The sequence below is a fragment of the Mus caroli genome, chromosome 15, assembly GCF_900094665.2.
Source record: "Mus caroli chromosome 15, CAROLI_EIJ_v1.1, whole genome shotgun sequence".
NCBI classification, from domain to species: domain Eukaryota; kingdom Metazoa; phylum Chordata; class Mammalia; order Rodentia; family Muridae; genus Mus; species Mus caroli.
Genome location: NC_034584.1, coordinates 72,878,195 through 72,896,811, shown reverse-complemented (window position 1 = coordinate 72,896,811; position 18,617 = coordinate 72,878,195). Strand labels below are relative to the sequence as shown.

General features: G+C 55.0%; 1 protein-coding gene across 1 annotated transcript in view; it reads right to left on the bottom strand.

Moving 5' to 3' along the window:
* Window positions 1-3,196: 3,196 nt before the first annotated feature.
* The window catches only part of Gga1 (golgi associated, gamma adaptin ear containing, ARF binding protein 1), a 17,329-nt gene continuing 1,908 nt past the window's right edge, over window positions 3,197-18,617 (bottom strand). The window contains exons 2-17 of the mRNA XM_021183005.1: window positions 16,687-16,771; window positions 15,617-15,692; window positions 14,423-14,521; window positions 13,514-13,637; window positions 12,595-12,695; window positions 12,007-12,087; window positions 9,457-9,594; window positions 9,185-9,266; window positions 8,579-8,686; window positions 7,891-8,043; window positions 6,296-6,360; window positions 5,712-5,884; window positions 5,150-5,337; window positions 4,451-4,620; window positions 4,138-4,248; window positions 3,197-4,044 (exon numbers count right to left, since the gene is read on the bottom strand). Of these exons, the coding sequence (XP_021038664.1) occupies window positions 3,934-4,044; window positions 4,138-4,248; window positions 4,451-4,620; window positions 5,150-5,337; window positions 5,712-5,884; window positions 6,296-6,360; window positions 7,891-8,043; window positions 8,579-8,686; window positions 9,185-9,266; window positions 9,457-9,594; window positions 12,007-12,087; window positions 12,595-12,695; window positions 13,514-13,637; window positions 14,423-14,521; window positions 15,617-15,692; window positions 16,687-16,771 (1,865 nt within the window). The 3' untranslated portion in view covers window positions 3,197-3,933. The remainder of the gene's footprint in view (window positions 4,045-4,137; window positions 4,249-4,450; window positions 4,621-5,149; window positions 5,338-5,711; window positions 5,885-6,295; window positions 6,361-7,890; window positions 8,044-8,578; window positions 8,687-9,184; window positions 9,267-9,456; window positions 9,595-12,006; window positions 12,088-12,594; window positions 12,696-13,513; window positions 13,638-14,422; window positions 14,522-15,616; window positions 15,693-16,686; window positions 16,772-18,617) is intronic.

Sequence of the window (18,617 nt, the reverse complement as noted above, 5' to 3'; positions counted from 1 at the left end):
ACCAGAGTGTATTATCAACCCATCCAAGCTCTTGCCCTGTCCCTTCCTCCTGTCTTGGCTCTTGCTGTTCCTGTAGCCAGACCTGGGGCCTTCTGGATCTGACCAGATAAAGCTGCTATACTTCCAGGCTGAGTGACCTTGGTGTTGAATCATTGAAGGTAGAAAGCCCTGAAGCTTGGACCATAGGCTATTCCTTCAAAGGATGTTGTAATCCCACATTTTTGATTAGTAAATGCTGGGGTCATGTCCAGGTCAGGCTGTCTTGGTGGGGTTGTGTCTTTTGGTCATGTACTAGAGATGAATCCAGGGCTTTGTGCATGCTTGCCAAGCGCTCTGCCACCAGCCCCTGTTCTCCGGGCGGCTGGAGAACAATACCTGGGAGTCCGTTCTCTCCTTCCACCATAATTGTGCCCAACTGGTCTCGAACTTGTGACACTCTTGCCTCTCCAGTAGTAGATATTACAGACATATACAACGGAGAACTGCTTGCTCAAAGGATCATGGACTTTAGAACTGCACAGAAGTACCTCAGAGGTCACTCAGAGCCAACCCCTCCCTGGGCCCTTCCCTAAACTAATAGTTGGTTGCCCTGGCTGGAGTATCACCCAGGTTCACCTTATCTATCTCATGGCTCAGCCCTCTGGGGCTAAGTTGTTCAGACTGACTTAGATGATATCAGATCTGTGATTACCTGCATTCCCCAAAGAACAGCCATTTGGCTTGGGGGGTGGGAAGGGAAGGGAAGGGAAGGGAAGGTGGGGGGATGTCTCTGCACACAAACTGAATGACCTTAGATAAGATAGCTCACTGCTCAGCCACTAGCTACAGACTTAATTAGATTACATGAATTATTTAGCATGTAAACTTCTTAGAAAAGTGCCTGGTGTTGTCTGCTGTTCTTATTCAAACACCAAAAGTCTGGGAGAGAAGAGCCTTGACTACCTCTACCTTAGTGCCCTTGTAATATGTATGGCTGCCTTAGGACAGTAGAATTTACTGGTGTGTCCCGTAGGTCATCCTTCCCTAAGGTGGGTATTTGTGCCTCCATTTGGCAGATGTACAGACCCAGGCTCTTGGCCCAGATGTGCACAGCCAGCTGACTGTGTGGTAGGGGCCAGGTCAGAGCAGACCTAACTCCTAAGAGCCGTTACTGCTGTCTTTCTGCTGTGTACATGGCATTGCCTGGAAACTCCTTCAAGGCTGGCCTTTGCTCCTGCCTTCACGATGACCGCTGAGGGACTGACTGGTCTCCACACAGATTGGCCTGCAATCCCTATGACAGTCTGGGTGGCATCTGCTAATGAGACTTGAGCGGATGTGGTCAGGGCAGCCATAGGCAGGCTAGGGTGGAGGCTGTTGGCTTCATCCTACCAGTTGAGACGCTGCCACATGGCTTGACTGTGGCAATACTAGAAAGCCTCCAAGTGGTTTCTGCCCACAGCAGCCAGCAAGGTGTGTTTTCCTTGGGCTTTGGTATCTCCCTTGCCCACCCCCACTTCCACAGTTCAAAAGGCCTTTCCAGGAACCCTGGGGTGGGGCTGAGGCAGGACTCTTTCCTTCTGCGGCTAGCCCCAGGGGAAATGTGTGCTCTTGATCCCAGCTGGGAGCAAGGCAGGACTGGTGTTAAAACTGGAGGAGAGCTGGCTCAGGTGCCTAGAACAGTCTACCATCTTGATGGAGCTGGTCCAGTCTCCTGCTCTCAGGGCAGTTCTGAGGACTAGAGGGGGAGACTGCAGGTAGCATGCCAGGGTGGGTGGCTCCCTTCAGCTGCCCTTTGGGGTAGCAGAGGCCACAGAAGGTGTGCCAGGGCACCAGAGGCCTCTGTCACCCTTGGTTTCATCGCAGATGAGCAGCCTGCCCTGTGGTTACTGCAGAATGATCTGCTGGCCCTGGTCAGTGTCCCAGAAGTGGAAGTGTGGCTTTGAGGTCTGGGAAGTCCCACTGCTCTGGTGTGGCCATGGAGTACATCTTTTAAGACAGAGACAGAACTTCCCGGGGTATCCATGCTAAGGCAGATGCAGACTCCAGGGACACCCCCTTGTCCCCCAGCTCCCCGGAGAACCGTACTGGGGCTCGAGTCTTCCAGGTTCCTACCAGGTTCTGAGACAGGCCATATCTGGCTCAGGAGATGTAGAGATGGATAAGGACAAAGCCAGAGGAGAGGTGGTTCCCTGGGTCCCAACCCTGTGGCCTTCTCAAAGGAGGCTCCTAGAAAGGGAGGGCTAGCCACTGACTTTGGAACCAGCACACCCAGTTCATGGGACTTCTCCAATTCACAGTCCCACAACCCCATGGCAGACCTCCCCCATCCAGTGGCCATCTAACGAGATTCTACTGGAGACACATTTCCGAGGTCCCAGGTGGGAAGTAGAGGCCGTTTTGAGGAAGGATGGGTGCTAGGCCAGGCCATCAGCTGTCAGGGGGGGCATGCGCAGGGTCTGGTTGGAAGGAGTGGGGCCGTTGCCTCCCGTCTTTTTGCTTTACAGTCCACGCTGAGATTCTGTCACTGTCCAATGTAGGCCTGACAGAGTGTCAGTCCTGTGGGACTGGGAGAGCTGGGTCATTATCCACAGGATTTAAGGAAAGGGTTTTAGTAGCCAACCTCGGCTTAGGAACTGCCAGATGAGACAAAGTGAAAGTGGTTCCTGAGATGTGGGACTTCCTGGAGCCTGTAGCAGGTCAGCGGCTCATGGGAGAGTGGGCAGCCTGTGCCTCTAACTGCAGGGGCTGTCTTCCTGCAGTGTGGGGCTCTAAGGTAGCTCCTTACCGTACCCCACCGGCAGGTTGTCCTCGATGGGTGGCTTCTGCACCCTGCTTGGGAACAGCCTTTTACCACGCAGGGTGAAGAGTAGGCAGAGCGCAGGGCTTTGGAGCGAGCCGTGTCGGGCAGGGAGAAGCACAAGACCAGCTGCAGAGTACAGGAGGAAGCAAGCAGCTGGGACCTTCCCCTTGACTTCTGCAGCAGCCAGACCTCCTGGTGGCCCCTTCATCCTCAGCGACAACAGCTCTGGGCACCACAGACCAGTGTTTCCTGAGTGACTCAGTAGCAGCCACAGGCCCCAGTAGGGCCTCTTCTGGCCCAGGGTTGAGAGGCTGGGATGGGTGGGAGCTGGGCATGGATCTATAGGGCAGTCCCTAGGCCCCCACCTCCCGAACCTTCCTTACCTCCCTTAATCACAAGGGTGACAAGAGCAGCTAGTCCAGGAAAAAAGTCACTTTATTTTCATAAATACTCCCACTGCCACCCATCCTGACCCTACTTGACCACAGGAGGGTGGGCAGATGTGAGGTGCTCCTGGGAGGCCCGAGCAGAAGGTGATAATGGAGCATGGAACTCTGGGAGTTCCATGGCCCTCCAGGGGGCATGTCCTCTGGCTTTGCTTTCAAGTTTCCATGGCCCGTGGGAGCCTGAGAGCAAAGGGAGGCCTCTGGAGGCCCCGGGGGCTGAGCAGAGAGCTCCTTCAGCTCTGTGACCACAGGGCCATTCCAAAAGAAAAGCACGAGCCAGACCACACACCAAGTGCACACAGCTAGGGCGCGGGCATCACCCCGTCACTGGGTCCCCACAGAGGAGGCCTGGGCTGGTCCTAGTTTCCAGCATGGCCTCCAAGTTATGGCTGGGCCTTTCCATAAGGCATAAAAGACAGGCGAGGATGACCCCACCTCAGGCTGGGGTTCAGGGCTGGGCCTCACAGCCCCCCTCCTTCCCTCACCCCAGAGTCCTTCCAGGGCATACGGCCCCTCCCTGCTCCAGGCTCCCACTGGTGATGGAGATCCCAGCAGCTATGGCAGACCCAAGTGCAGCCTCCTGCTGGGTTTGGCTCAGCAGGGGAAGAGGGAGGGGGAAGAGTCACTGGGGGCCACAGGAGGGAGAGAAGCACAGGACGAACAGGTCCAGGTCCTGCTGCCCCTCCTCTCTCCAGCCCCTCTGTCCTAGAGGCTCCCCCAGGTCTCTGGTGGGGGGAACTGATCCACATCTCCCATCTCATTGTAGGTCTGGTTGCCCATAGTGAAGATGAGCTTGTAGCGGAGGCGAACCTTCTCCTGAGGCACAAACGGCACAAGCACAGCAGTCAGAGTGGGGAAGGGAGGTTAGCGCCACCCTGGGGCACTGCCCCATCAGAGCTGGGCCCTCACCTTCTGGGGGTTAGCAAGGAGCAGGACCTGGGTGATGGCTGAGGGGTGGACGATGGGGTTGAACGCTGGCAGCTCTGTGCCGGAAGGTGGCTGCAGCCTCACCTTCATGACCTGGGGGCAGGAGGTGACTGCTGGTCAGGCAGCCACCACAGCGGAAGCAGCTCCCTTCCCAGAGTCTCAGGGGTCTCTCTGGCTCCCCACCCCTTGCCCAGCTTCCCAGGGAAGGAGATACCATGCTCAGGCAGCAGGCTGCCCACAAGGTCTAAAGTCCCCCTGCCTTGAGGGAGGAAGGCCTGCCCGGTCTGCCCTTCACCTTGGGGACGGCTGACTGGAAAACGATGTTCCGGATGGGCTGGGGCGCCGTGCTCAGCATAGAGACCACCACCACCAGCACATCAGAGCGCCCTGGCAGTGGGTCCCGAGCAAAATGGAAGAGGACACGGAAGCCATGCTGGTCATAAACGGTCACTGGCAAGATGCTGCCTGTGGGAGGAAGGGTAGGAGGACGGTCAATGGGTAGAGTCAGATCATACCCAGGGGGCTGGCTTCTTAGAGGCAGGATGCCTACCCTGGAGCCAAGTCACAGCCAGGCCCTTCCCAGGCTCTGTTGAGGGCTCTGTTCAAAGTCTGGGCCATGCATTCTTTGGGGTCAGAGTCAATTCTACTGCTAAGGAGGACAGGGAAGACTTGAGGTTCTTGGTCACAGTTTCTAAGTCAGTCAGCCAGTGCTACCTACTGCTCCTGGGTAATACCTGGGGCTTCCTCCTGGATCTTTCTTTGAGGCTCTATTTTATAATCATAAGGAGCCTTCTAGTTCTGGCCCCTGCCCTCCCTGGGAACGAGGAGTCAGGGTTCAATACTAAGAAGCCCTCTCCTGTGCAACCCAGAGATTAGAAAGCAGCCTTTCATCACTCTAGGATGGGGAGGCCCTACTGCAGGGTAACATCAGAGTCACCAGGCTCTGGGGACAAGAGCTGGCCTGGCCTGGCCCTTCCCACCCCTCCCCACTCACTGGGTTTGATAGACTCCAGGGGCACAGTGATGCTGGTTAGGGAGAGCTCAGTGGGTGTGGCCTGAGGTGGAGGCCCAGGGGGCTCTGGGGACGTGGTGTGGAGGAGGCTGGCGGCTCCTGGGCTGGGCGAGCTGCTCTTACTCTGCAGGTCACGGAGGGTGAGCCGGGGGGCTGGCTGCTGCTTCTCCCTTAATGGGGACAGTGTATTAGCACGTGATTTTGTGGTGGGCTACCCAGCTCTATACCTGTGGGTAGCTTTGAGAACCCCCATCTGCAGTGGGAGCCTCCCCCCCACTCCTTGCCTCAGCATCCTCCCATGCTGAACCCCCTTCTATCTTTTCCTAGGGCGCTGGGAACTCGAGGGGCATGCACGTCAGAAGATGTGGCCCATTCTTATCAATGCATGTAGTGTGGGGCCATCCCTGAGCACACCCTTGTCACAGTGGGTGATCAATCAAACATGCTGGACTCCCAGGAGTTACAGTGATGGGTGATTCCCTGCTGGGCCCAGAAGCTGCTGGCTTGCGGGGACAGGGAGGGCCCTGGCAGTGGCAGCCCTCACCACCGCACTTGCTGGGCTTCCGGAGGCAGAGCCTGCTGCATAAGGGTTTTCCCCAAGAGGTCCAGGTCGTCCAGGCCGCTGCTCGTTGGTGGGGGGACCTGGGCTGGGGGTCGGCAGTCCATGCTGGGGGCCTGGGCTGGAGGAGGGACTGAGGGTTCAGTGCCATCTGATGACTGTGGGCAAAGGAGACGGGTGTGAGACTCTCCAAAGTGTTAGGGTCACCACCTGAGTCCTGAGGCCCTCCCTTTCCTGCAGGTGACATCTGAGAGAGGTACAGCAGAAAGGATAATAGACTCCCTGTCCATGAGGTAAAACACTGGGCCTAAATGGATCTCCACACTGCGGGGACCTTAAATTTAAGGGAAGAAGAGCTTAACCTTGAAGGCGGAACTGTGGTCCTATCAGGACCCTAAGCTGAGGCCCAGGCACCTCCGCTGGAGGTTAGAAAAGACTGTTGGGCTCGTCACTGGAATGGTACTGCCATGTCCCAGGACCCACCTGCCTGTCACCTCTCAGGCTACTGGCTCCAGCCTCCCTTCCCTGGGGCCGGGCTGCACAGGCAGAGCCAGCTTTAGCCCTCTTACCTGGAAGTTGTCCCACCCCACACTATCTGAGCTGGTGCCTGAAGGTGGTGTCGGGTCACTTAGGCCTGTAGAGAAAGCAGGACAGGTGGCTGGACTGGTGGGCAGATGAGGCGAATGGCCACCAGTGTGCGGCCTGGGCCTCTCTGGATTCCTCCCTTTCGAGGCTCATGAATGAAATCCACAGTTTCGGAGGGGAGCAGCAGCAGCAGCAGCACAGAAATAGAAAGCATCATCCCACACTAGTCTCCTCTCCTTCCAGCAAGGCTCCACAGAAGCCAGCTTGGCACTAGTTGGAACTTTCACCTCGGGCCCTTGGCAGCTAAGAGCAGGAGCCGAGGTGGTGAGGAGGGAAGGAGAGTCTGACCTCATGTGTCAGGTGAGGATCTGTGGGCAGGGTGTTATCCTGGGTGAGCCTCCATGTCCCCAGGTGGACAGTGGGGAGGTGGAACAGGCAGACTCTGAAGGCACTGGCATAGGTCAGTAAGGCCAGCTAACTGGTGCTGAGGGCCCTGGGGACGGCCTGCTGGCTGGCAGGAGAGTCAGCACGACCCCCGTCTATCCTGAACACCTCAGCCAAGCTCGCCCTGTATTTGTCTTAGAAAAGACAAGTGACCCTGTTTCTCAGCAAGTGCTCTTCAGCGGGCGGGCAGCAACTGCCAGCTCTCCCCTATGGCCCAGGGTGGCACACACCTTTAATCTCAGCACTTGGGAGGCAGAGGCAGGTGGATCTCTGAGTTCAAGGCCAGCCTGGTCTACAAGGTAAGTTCCAAGACAGCCAGGGCCACACAGAAACTATGTCTTAGAAAACAAACAAGCAAAAATCTCCAAATAAAAAAGGCAGTGACTCAGACAACCATTGGCCTGAGCACAGGATCCCCACATGGAGGAGCTAGAGAAGGGACCCAAAGAGCTGAAGGGGTCTGCAGCCCCATAGGAGGATCAACAATATGAACCAACCAGTACCCCCAGAGCTCCCAGGAGCTAAACCACCAACCAAAGAGTACACATGGAGGGACCCATGGCTCCAGCTGCATATATGGGAAGCCCTTGGTCCTGGGAAGGCTCGATGCCCCAGTGTAGGGGACGCCAGGGCCAGGAAGCGGGGGTGGGTGGGTTAGTGAGCAGGGGGATGGGGGAGGAAATGGGGGTTTTTGGAGGGGAAACTAGGAAAGGGAATATCGTTTGAAATCTAAATAAAGAAAATATCTTTTAAAAAAAAGGCCAAAGAGATCAGGGTTCCCTTCTTCACTTTCAATCTTCGCAGGGACCAGGGCTGACTAGAAGTGGGGCTTACTAAGTAAATCCTGTCCTTCCTGTCTGCAGAACTTAGGGAGGGAGAGCCCACTGATCCTTCACCAGGGCAACTCCACCCCCGGAATCACCCGTCTCTCCCAGGCAGGCTGAGCTGGCCAGCCCTACCTTCTGCCACGCTGATCGTGTTCTCAGTCTCTTCCAGCCAGGGCTTCACCCAGTATAGGGAAGCCATGCTGCTCACCCATGGCCTCCACTGGCTTCCCAAAGGGGCACAGGGCCATTGCTGTGTGCCAGCAGAACGCTGGTGCCAGCAGGCTGCCCTGCACTGCCCTCTTCCTTACCCAGAGACATGAGCTCGTCATCAAGCAGGGACAGCGAGGCACTGAGCTGCTCAGGACTGCTCTGGTTGCCAGGGCGAGTGGGCGTGGCTGGCTGGGTGGTGTCCGGGGGAGGGAGGTCCAGGCCTGAGAGGTCCAGCAGGGCTGACGTGCTTCCTGAGAGGAAGAGAGTCGGCAGGTCCTGGGGGCACTCTTCCTCCTCCTCCCATCTCATTACAGGCCTCCTAGCCCCTCAGAGCCACTCCAGCCCGCCAAGCCCTTTCTTTGTTCACAATCAACCAGCTTTGCTTAGGGTCAGGAATGTGACCTTAGTGTCAACACAGGGCGACACCAACCAAGGACCTAAGGAGTTACTCTGGGACACAGCTTTAAGATATGGCTGCTGCTCTCCTACCCAAAGGCTCGGCTCCTCCCGACCTGCCAAGACTCTCTCACGGCTAGCCTTTTCTGTGATGCCCTCCTCCCCACACCACCCTGCCGCAGTCCCCTGACCTTCCTTCTGGAATTAGGCCTAGGGGGTGACCCAGCCCCACACATATGGGTCCGGATTCATGAGAGGAGTGTCTTCCTTCCATTTCATGACAAACTTGGGCTCCCTTCCCCACAGCTTCAGGCTTGACCTCCGTGGTCACACTGAAGGTCATTCCACCCTGCACCTGGGCCCCCCAGAGCACTCCTGCTCTCTCCTTACCAGGAATGGAGCTGGCTGTGGCGTCACCGTTGACCTCCTCACCCTGGACCAGCTGCTTGTACAGGTTGATCACCTGGGTGAGATTGTCATTAGCTTGCAGGATCTCAGCTGGAACAGGAAGGAGAGAGGTGGGTTACAAGTGGTGGAGCCTCTGGATAGGGGAGAGGAGCCCTCCATACCCACCCCAAAAGTATGTAAAGGGGTCAGGCATCCCACTGCAAATGTAGGTCCAGACAGGCAGGCTGCTGTAAAGGCTTGGAGGTGGAAATGTACCCAGAATGTCCAGGGAGAGCCAGGCAGGGAGTAGAGACAGAGAGGCCTGAGTGACTGGGAAGGGGTGATGTGACACACTGGGGCTGTGACCTGAGCTGTCATTCTGTTTAGGAGATGGGGAGAGTTCTCCCTCCTGGGCAGATAAGATGCCTGCACAGGACCTGTTCAGGGGGTTTCCAAGAGCAGTCTGCTCTCTGTGGCCTTCTCAGATGAGAGCTGGAGAAAGGGGGGCACCTCATGGCAGTTCCTTCCATGTGGGTGTCTAGTGGGGCTTGGAAGTGAGAGCAGGTAGGACAGGGCTGGGCCTCATCTTGGCAGTTGCCTGGGGCTCACCTAAGGCCTCATCATTGTCTTCCGTGTCACTGGCCAGTCGGAAGAGTGTGGGTCGCATGCGCTCACAGCGCTGGTACAGTTCCTGGGTGGAACAGGATGAGTAGACAAGGGTTATGAGTGGGCTGGAGTGGGCTGGGGTGAGCTGGGGTGGGCCGGGGTGAGCTGGGGTGGGTTGGGGGTGGGCTGGGGGTGGGCTGGGGGTTAGTTGGGGTGGGCTGGGGGTAAAATGGGGTGGGTTGGGCGTGAGCTGGGGTGGGTGGGAGCAGGTGCACCTTCATGAGGTCCTCACTGCTGCTGGATGCAGCACCCTGGCTGTGGCTCATCACCATCTCCGTCAGCAACTTCACATTGTTGTTGACCTCCTCGATGGCATTCACCCGCTTGGAGATCTTTTCCATCCGCTTCTGGTCCTATAGAGCAGCAGATGGCCAAAGGCCGTCTCAGGCCTCTGGAGGTGATGGCACCCGAGTATGGGAAGAGGGCTGGATGGGCTTGAGTTCAGCTCTGTGTGGCCAAGCCCTGCTGACAGCTTGCCACGAAGGACAAGTACTCTTCAGGAAGCAATGTCTCGCTACTGTGCCACTTCCTACCCTTCTGCCAGGGTCCTCAGTCCAGGCCACTGCACAGGCTCAAGTCTCTAGAGGTGGCCCTCAGTCACATCACCAGCCTCTAGACTCGTGACCATGGCTCACATTTCTCCCCTCCTAGTTTCTGACTTGCCCATCCTCGGTCAGCACTCACAACCCAGAAACAAGTATGGAGTCCCTCCTTGTCTGCAGGTGCCTGCCTGGCCAGTGTGTGGGTCCGGGCCTTTAAAGGCATCTGTAGGAGGCAACCCCGTTCTTTCTGCTCCCCAGTGTCCTTGTGCTGCAGGAGGTGGGCTTGTTCTTGGCAGTCTCACACCACTTAGCCCTTTAAGACCTCCCTGAAATGAACAGTCCAGGCTGTGACACGCCCTCTCCTGCTGCACAGGATGCAGAGAAGGCCCTGACAGTCAAGCTGGGACCAGGCTGAGCCCCACCAACCAGCACAACTAGATCTTGCCTCCGAGGAAGATGAACTAGCAGTCTCTGTGGGGCACACACTATTAAAACGTGGAAAGTTTCTTTGCTGCTGTCATTAGTGAGCTGGGAGGTTTCATGTAAACATTCACATTTCTGGATCATTTTCAAGGAAAAACCCATCACCTGATGATCCTGCTACACAGGGTTACAGGTGGGCAGTCTCCTGCCTCAGAGGCCATGTGGCCTTGGTCCTTCCTTTTCCTGCGGTCAATCCTTAGCCTAGAGAGTTGTTACCTTTGGCTTCCTCTGCCTGTGCATTTGAGTGCTAACCAGAGATCTTGGTTTGGTTTCTGACAAAGTTTCATTCTGTAGCTCAGGCTGGCCTGGAGTTTAAGTCAAGGCCATCCCCCTGTCTTAGCCCCCCAAGTGTTGGGATTAGAGGTGTGAGCCACCTTGCCCATCCTCAACACCTTTTTAAATTTTCTGTCTTGAGACAGTCTCTTTCTTTTTTTTTTTTTAAAGATTTTTTTTTTTTTTTTAAGATTTAATATATGTAAGTACACTGTAGCTGTCTTCAGACACACCAGAAGAGGGCGTCAGATCTCGTTACGGAGGGTTGTGAGCCACCATGTGGTTGCTGGGATTTGAACTCTGGACCTTCGGAAGAGCAGTCGGGTGCTCTTACCCACTGAGCCATCTCGCCAGCCCCGAGACAGTCTCTTTCTACATAGCCCTGCCTTGGAACTCACTGTAGACCAGGCCAGCCTAGACTCACAGGAATTCCTTCTGCCTCGGCCTCCCAAGTGCTGGGATTGAAGGTGAGCCAGCCTTGGCCTTATTAAGTTTCAGTATACACTTCTAACATATGTTAGCTTACACATTAAACATGTTAACAGAGCTGGGCAGTGGTGGTGTACACCTTTAATCCCAACACTTGGGAGGTAGAGGCAGGTAGATTTCTGAGTTCGAGGCCAGCCTGGTCCACAGAGTGAGTTCCAGGACAGCCAGGGTTACACAGAGAAACCCCGTCTCAAAAAACCAAATAAACAAACAAACATATTAACATCTGGGTTTTGCTCTCTGTGTATGCACATTTAAACATACACACACATACTTACATATATATTTAAAAGTATTTTAAGGTTCAGTTTGTTTGGGGGTATGCAGAGGACAGACACCAGGACCTCATGCATGCTGGCAAGCATTCTACACTAAGTTTTGGTCTCAAGCCCCAATACGTTCCCAAAGTACTTTTTTAAAATGTTTACATTTGTGTGTGTGTGTGTGTGTGTGTGTACATGTGCATGGTGTGCACTTGGAAGTAAGGGCACTTGTGGGAACTGATTCTTCCCTTCCACCATGTGGGTTCTCCAGGATCCAGCTCAGGTTAGTAGCGGATATCTATACCTGTAGAGCCATCTTGCTGGCTCTTACATTTTTTTTTTCTTTTTTTTTTTTTTTTTTTTTTTTTTTTTTTTTCTGACAGAGTCTTGCTATATGGGCCAGACTAGTCTCAACCTCAGGATCCTCCTGCCTCAGCCTCTGAAGTTCCAAGATACATGCCACTAATTCTTGGGCCTCATTACTAACAAATAACAGCCCCTCAGAAACTCATGCATAGATAGCAGGTTCTCACAGGCTACTGGGCAGCTCTTCCCTCTAAATATCAGCCTCTGAGCACCTGTCAATTCTTTACTGTGGCAGCTGTCCTGCTGGGCCACTATAGGACATCATATGTACACATACGCACAGCTCCTGCATGGTGGCCTAGCTCCACACCCCATCCCTTCTACCCCTGTACACCAGGCCAGCCATCACCTCCTGCACCATCTCTTTGATGAGCTTATTGGCAGCCCGGAGGTCCTCAGGGTGTGAGCTCTTCAGCAGGCGGGCCAGCATCTGCAGAGACAAGTAAATGGATGTGGGCAGCACCAGGTCAGAACGTACAACCCAGATCCTCGGTTACTGTGTGTGGGACCTCTCTGTGAAATGGTCAGAACTGATCGACACCTGATGGGTGCCCATGCGGATAACCAAGGCACTGCACACACTCCCCATGGAGCACAGCGGAAGGGTGGCCTCAGCATACACTCCCACCCCAGCCTCTAGGAAGGCACACCAGAAACCACAGCAGTAGCCTTGGGAGCTGGCTGGGGACTTATTTCAACAGCTCCTCTCCAAGCAAATGCATCTGTAACTGATCCACTAGTACAGAAAGATAAAGCTACCCGGCTCCTCAACCAAGCCCTGGGTTCTGAGCTGTGCTTCCTGAAGGCAGAAGCCTGCATGGGTCAGTGCATTCGGCCGGCTCCACACAGCACACCACCTCCACAGAGACCACATTCGGCATGAGCCTCTGCTCCAGAGACTGGAAAGCTCTGCCAGAAAGCAGCTCCTCAGCCTTACCTTGGACTTCTCCTCATCTTCAAAGATCACATTCTTGGGCCGTGGAGGGGGGAGGGGAAAGATGGCATCCTCTGGAAGCTTGGGGTCAGACTTCACAATCCCTGGGGAAGACAGAAGACAGGGTTTGGAAGGCTGTCAGTAAGTGTCAGCTCCAGAGGTCGCAGGAGAGGATCTGGGAATGGGTGCCCAGGTTAATGGAGCTCACACTTTCATCAGCTCCCTGGCTTGGGACTGATGGGTGGGACTACTTCTGACCTGCAGTGAGTGAACTCCAACAGAGATGGTTTGAGCCCAACATATAGAACTTGTAAACAGTAGTCCCTTTTGCTTTTTTTAAGACTTATTTTTAGTTGTGGGTCTGTGTCTCCATGGGGCTTGTGCATCAGAGTGCAGGCGCCTGTGGAGGTAAAACGCAGGCACTCCCTAGAGCTGGTGTTGTGGGCTTCCTCACCTGAGTGTAGGAAACCAAACCCAGGGTCTTCGGAAGAGCAGCAAGTGCTCTTAACTGCTGAGCTCTCTCTCCAAACCCCATACATAGTTTTTGAGAAAGGGTATCGTGTAATCCTTTTGAATTCACTATGTAGCTCAGGGTGGCCCTTGTACTTTGGATCCTCCTGCCCCAGTACCTAAGTGTACATTATAGGTATGCCCCACTACGCCTGAGTACTGGGGATTGAAGGCAGAGCTCCGTGCGTGCTAGGCAAGCATTCTGCCAGCTGAGCTACATCCCTTGTTCCTGGGCTACCCTGAAGGTAAACCTGACCCATCACCATCCTTCGTCTACTCAACCATGGGCACAGCCACAGAGAGGCCCCACTGGCTCTGTGTTCCTGAGACAGTAAAGGCAGACCTTGCTGGCAGAAGGTCCGAGCTGCAGGTGGGGCCTGTCACTGGTCCCCCCACGCTGGGGCTCACTTACCCTGCTTCTTCAGCATCTGGTAGGCTTCTGCAATCTTCACCTCTTCAGGCAGGCCAACCGTCCAGCTGTATAGCAGCTCCAAGATCTTATTCTTCACCTTCTCAGATGTCCGGGAGCCCAAGTACTTCAGAGACACACAGAAGGGGACTTCTCGGACACTGCTTGGCCCCCCTCACTTGAGCCCTAAACTTGCAGCCTCTCAGATGCCTCCAGAGTCCTCATATGCCCTGCAAGGGGCCTGGTGTAAACTGAGCTCCGGTCTCAGCTTGACCACCTACTGGCTGTGTAGGGCTCTGTGACTCAGTTTCCTCATTGTGGCCATGTGGAGCTGCTCCATGTGAGCACCTGCTCAGAGCATGCAGACCTGAACCTTGAGACCCCAGCAGGGAGCCTGGGGCTCCAGGTGGAGGAGGGAAGAGCTCATGTGCAGCCATGAGGCCCCACACATCAGCTCCAGCAGCAAACTAGGCCGAGAAATGGGGCTCTCACTACACAGTTCTCTCCTGGGAGACACGGGGCTGCACGGCCCACTCCAAGTTCTGTTCAGAGGAAGGTCACAGGGGGCTGGGCATCAGATATGTACCCAAACTGTGACCAAAGTCCAGGAGCCAGGATGTGGCCCATTTGCTAACATAACTGACTAAGGTTTCTGGCTTTGGACACTGAGGTTCAAGGAAACCACATCTAGGTGATTCAGACAGGGAGAAATGTCAAACACCTAAGCAGCCCAGTGACAGTATGTGTGTGCCCTGAGATCAGCTCTCCCTGCATGCTCAGAGGCCTAGGCTGTCCTGACACAGTCGAGTCCTGAGAAGGATTTGTGCTGGGTTCCTAACTGGGAGGCCCTTAGGGACCTTGCTCCTGCAGCCTGCATCAAAGGCAGCACTGGGAGCCTGGGCCAGGACGTACCTTGGGAGACACAACCTTGATGAGCTCGTTGAGGAAGCGGAACTTGCCCACCTCGTCATGGAACCTCTTGCCGCAGCTCTTCATGCACGTCTCCAGAACCTGTGGGGGGAAGCACTGAGGTAGCTCCGATCCTTGCCAGGGCCCAGAGGGAGGGAAGGACCCTCGAGGGCACAAGATGCAGAGGTTCCCAGGTCACCTGCCCAGGGCACTGGGTCAGAGGTGGTCTAGTGACCAGTACTGCTCAGGCTGCTCGACCACAGGGCCTCCATGGCTTGGCCCGAGTATCACTTGCACATGGTCATTTTACGATTCGTCTTTAGAGACAGGGTTTCTCTGTGTAGCCCTGGCTGTCCTGGAACTCACTCTGTAGACCAGGCTGGCCTCAAAGTCACAAGAGATCCACTTGCTTCCGCCTGCTGAATGCTGGCATTAAAGGTGTGCACCATTACTGCTTGGCAGTTTGACACTACTTTAGCTTTTCCTAAACCCATGAAATCACAAGATCCCTGCATACTTAAGGAAGAAACCCCAAACAAAAATCAACATGTTGAAACATGCACAGTTACTTAGAGCAATTTCCACTTAGCCTCAGACAATCATGTTCTACGGTAACTGGTATGGGCTATGCAGGGGTTCAGAGACAGTGTCCCACCTCTTTTGCTCCTGGTGTAGCTATAACTTCAACCCTGAGCCTCTCTTACTGTAAAGTTCAGGGTCTACAGATCCTATGTGATCTGAATGGCCCCTGCAGAGAACCTGGGAGCTTTACAAACACAGACTCCACAACATGCATTCTGACTCAGTGTGTTTAACATGTGTCCTATGGTCAGGTGGTGGTGGCACACGCCTTTAATCCCAGCACTTGGGAGGCAGAGGCAGTCGGATTTCTGAGTTCGGGGCCAGCCAGGTCTACAAAGTGAGTTCCAGGACAGCCAGGACTACACAGAGAAACCCTGTCTTGAAAAAAAACAAAAAATAAAAAACAAAAACAAAAAACAAATAAACCCATGTGTCCTACGAAGGTGTCCATTGTGCATCTGAGTTAAAGAATCCTTGCCATCACCCTCAGAGGTGACAAAAGGCTAACTAACTCTCTACTGCTGTTAGGTACCTTGAGGGTTGGCCCAGACCTATATCCAGGATCATCTGGTCACAGTTCCCTTGAACTCATGAAACCCCAGGATCTTTTCTTACTGTCAGGGCCTGGATGGCTTCCCATTCCTGTGGAGACTGGATCTTGTGGGCCAGCAAGCGGGTGGCAAGTGGAGGCCTGGTAAGAGGAACAGAGTCACGACATGAGTCACTCAGAGGGACAGTCACTCCATTAGCCTGTAACACATCAGCCCTCTACTGGCCCTGTGAAGCACATGCCAAAGCCCATGTGTCTCCAGATCAAACAGGGCCTGGGATGGTGACAGCCAGTGCCAGGTGGCCAATGTAGGCAAGGGCCTCCTAGAGATGTTCACCTGGCCCCTTTTGGCTTTAAGAGCGAGACCTGGGTCTGCAGAAGCTGCTTACTGGTAGATCCACTTGCCTAGCATGGGTGAGTGAGGCCCTGTGTAAGCTCATCACCATCCAAAGCCAAAGCAGCTGTGTCCCTGGCCTGCACAGGGCATAGTAAGATCAGGAGGTCACAGCTCGAGTGCTAAGGCCGTGAGGTGGTTCACGAGCACCCGGGCTCCTTCCTTTCCTCTGTGGCAGGAAAACCCCCATAGCCTCCCATATGTACCTTGGTCAGTGCCACATTACAGCTGAGGACTAAGGCTCAGTGAAGGACCTGCCCCAGAGAGGAGGGTGGGGGTGGGGCTCACTGTGCGGAGCTTTCTATCACCCAGGAGCACCAAGGAGCCTAGGGACATCCAGACCAAGCCCTGGGGAGTCACTTGTGGAAGCATTTTGGATAAGCATTCCAGGTCTATCTGGTTCTTTCTTACAGGAAGGGCCTGCTGGGGAGAGTGCAGTCTGCCCTCTGGAAGGCTCCCAGTACATCATCAGCCACATGGCACAGTTAGATTTGACCAGGTGTAGGACTGCCCGTGTCCCGGTAAGGTTCAAGAGCAGACAGTTGAGCCTCAGTTTTTTCATTTATAAAATAGATCCAGGAAGGGCTCCCCTCAAGGGGCGGCACCCCTGGAGTCCCCAGCAGGAAGCGCCACTGTTTTTGTCAACTGTCACTGCACTTAGAATGGGAACTGGGTCTCCAGCCTGCATGGTAGGGGCACAGTGTGTTTTGTTGAGTGTGTCAGCCAAAGAGAGCCACCTACCCCTCAAAGTCTTCGTTGAGCTGCTCGCAGAAACCGTTGATGCTGGCCCAGTTCAGCTCCTTGTTCAAGGGATTTGTGGCTCTGTCTGCAGGAGCAGAGGGAGTCAGTATGGGAGAATGGGGGTCCTGCCTCCTCTAACGCTGTCCTGAAACTGGCGCGGTTAAGAGGGGTCGAGCACATGGGACATAATTCCCTCCACTTCCTGTTGGACAGCCCCCATGCCTGAGCACTGACCTTCCAGTGGGATCAGTGGGCAGAAGAACACGTGGCTACTGCTTACCTCACCTTCTCCCAAAGTCCCCATCCTCAGAGACTACACCCAGGGACAGCCTCCTATGGCTGACTTTACCATCTCTCACGCTGTTCTCAAGAGCAGCGCCCCAATCCTCCTGGTATCCGTACTCAGGAGACTGAGGGGTAAGAAAAAGGCCAGGGTCCAGCCCCGGAGGAACTGTAGGCCTGGGCAGTGGGCCAAGAGAAGCTAGGCTCTTAGGGAAAGGTAAGTGACTAAGAAAGCACAGGAACCCAGCGCAGGAGACTTGGATCTGCCTGGGGCCAGGGCAGCTGCCCAGGATGAGGGCCACTCTGCTCAGGTAAGGACATGGCCCTGGGAAAGGCTGTACCCTAGGCCTCACGTCTAGTTCTGCCAGACCTTGTCCCTGGGGAGTGGCTCAGGAACGCCTCTTCCAAGGGGGCTTTGTCAGTAGCTTCTTCACTTCTGCCCACCACGGCCGTGGCTATGTTCCTAGCTATTCTTTACGGAGGGCCTAAGTGGACTATTACACAAGGCTGTGTGACTCCTGCAGAGAACACGCCTTTCTCCGCTCTCGTGGATGCATGAGGGATTGGTGGCAGGGAAGATGGGGCTGGAGAAGCTGGGATGCAGGGATGGTCAACAGCAAAGAAGAGCAAACAATATGAGACACTCCCCTTGTGGAGCTCCCGACACTGGCCGGGTAAAGAGCCATGCGGTAAGAAGAACTTCTTGAACCTCCATTTCCCTACTTGTAGAGCTGGACAGCACGCAGGCTGTGCACCATGAGGCAGAAGTGTCCTCATGGTTCCGGGACACTTCTGCCCATGCTGCGGGTGCAGAGGACCACAACCCAAGAGGTGGGGCTATGGGAGATCTGTGGACAGGAAGAGGCTAGGGCTCAGGATGTGGCACCTGCTCAGTTGGGGACCTATGCTATGTCTGGGGGCCTAGACACCCTCAGTGTCCGGCGGCCATTCACTCAATCCATAAAAATAAAATCCATTTAAAAATAAAAAATACGGTGGTGGACAAAAGCTCTTCTTTCCTGAAACTCACTGGCCCAAACAAAGCATCTCTGAGTACTCGTTAGTGATCACAGAAGCGCTATGAAGACAGGCAGAGCCGGGGAAGGATGGAAGGAGCTGGGGCAGGCTGCTCTCTCCTGGGGGCTCAGAGGCAAGATGGATGGCAAGAGGCTGAAGCAGCATTCTTTCTGGTACCAATCTATCCCATGAACCTTGTGGGCGACCCTCCAGTCCTTGAGAGGAACACATGTCAACAGTGAGGCCCCCAGGGACACCAGCAACATCTCTTCTTCTTCCTTGGGTCAGGCTGCGTCTTTCCCGACCTCCCAGTCCCCCACAATGGATAAGGGACTGAACACTGGGAAGAGAGACTGCAATCTGGAGCCAAGGAGAATGTTCGGGTACTGGCCTCTCAGTGACAGCTGAGAAAAAGGGCTAGAACAGGAAGTCCTCGAAGTGTCAAAGGCACGTGAGCCCCAGCAAGGGTGGAGCCAAGCAATCGAGTCAGGAGCCAGGGAAGGGGAGACTCTGACTGGCCAGGGTCAGTCTCTCCCCAGCACTGAGCAAACGGAAGAAGATCTCAGAACTGGAGGAGACACGCATGCCCCCACCCTTCCCTAATCTCCACGGGGGGGGGGCGCGGGGGGGGG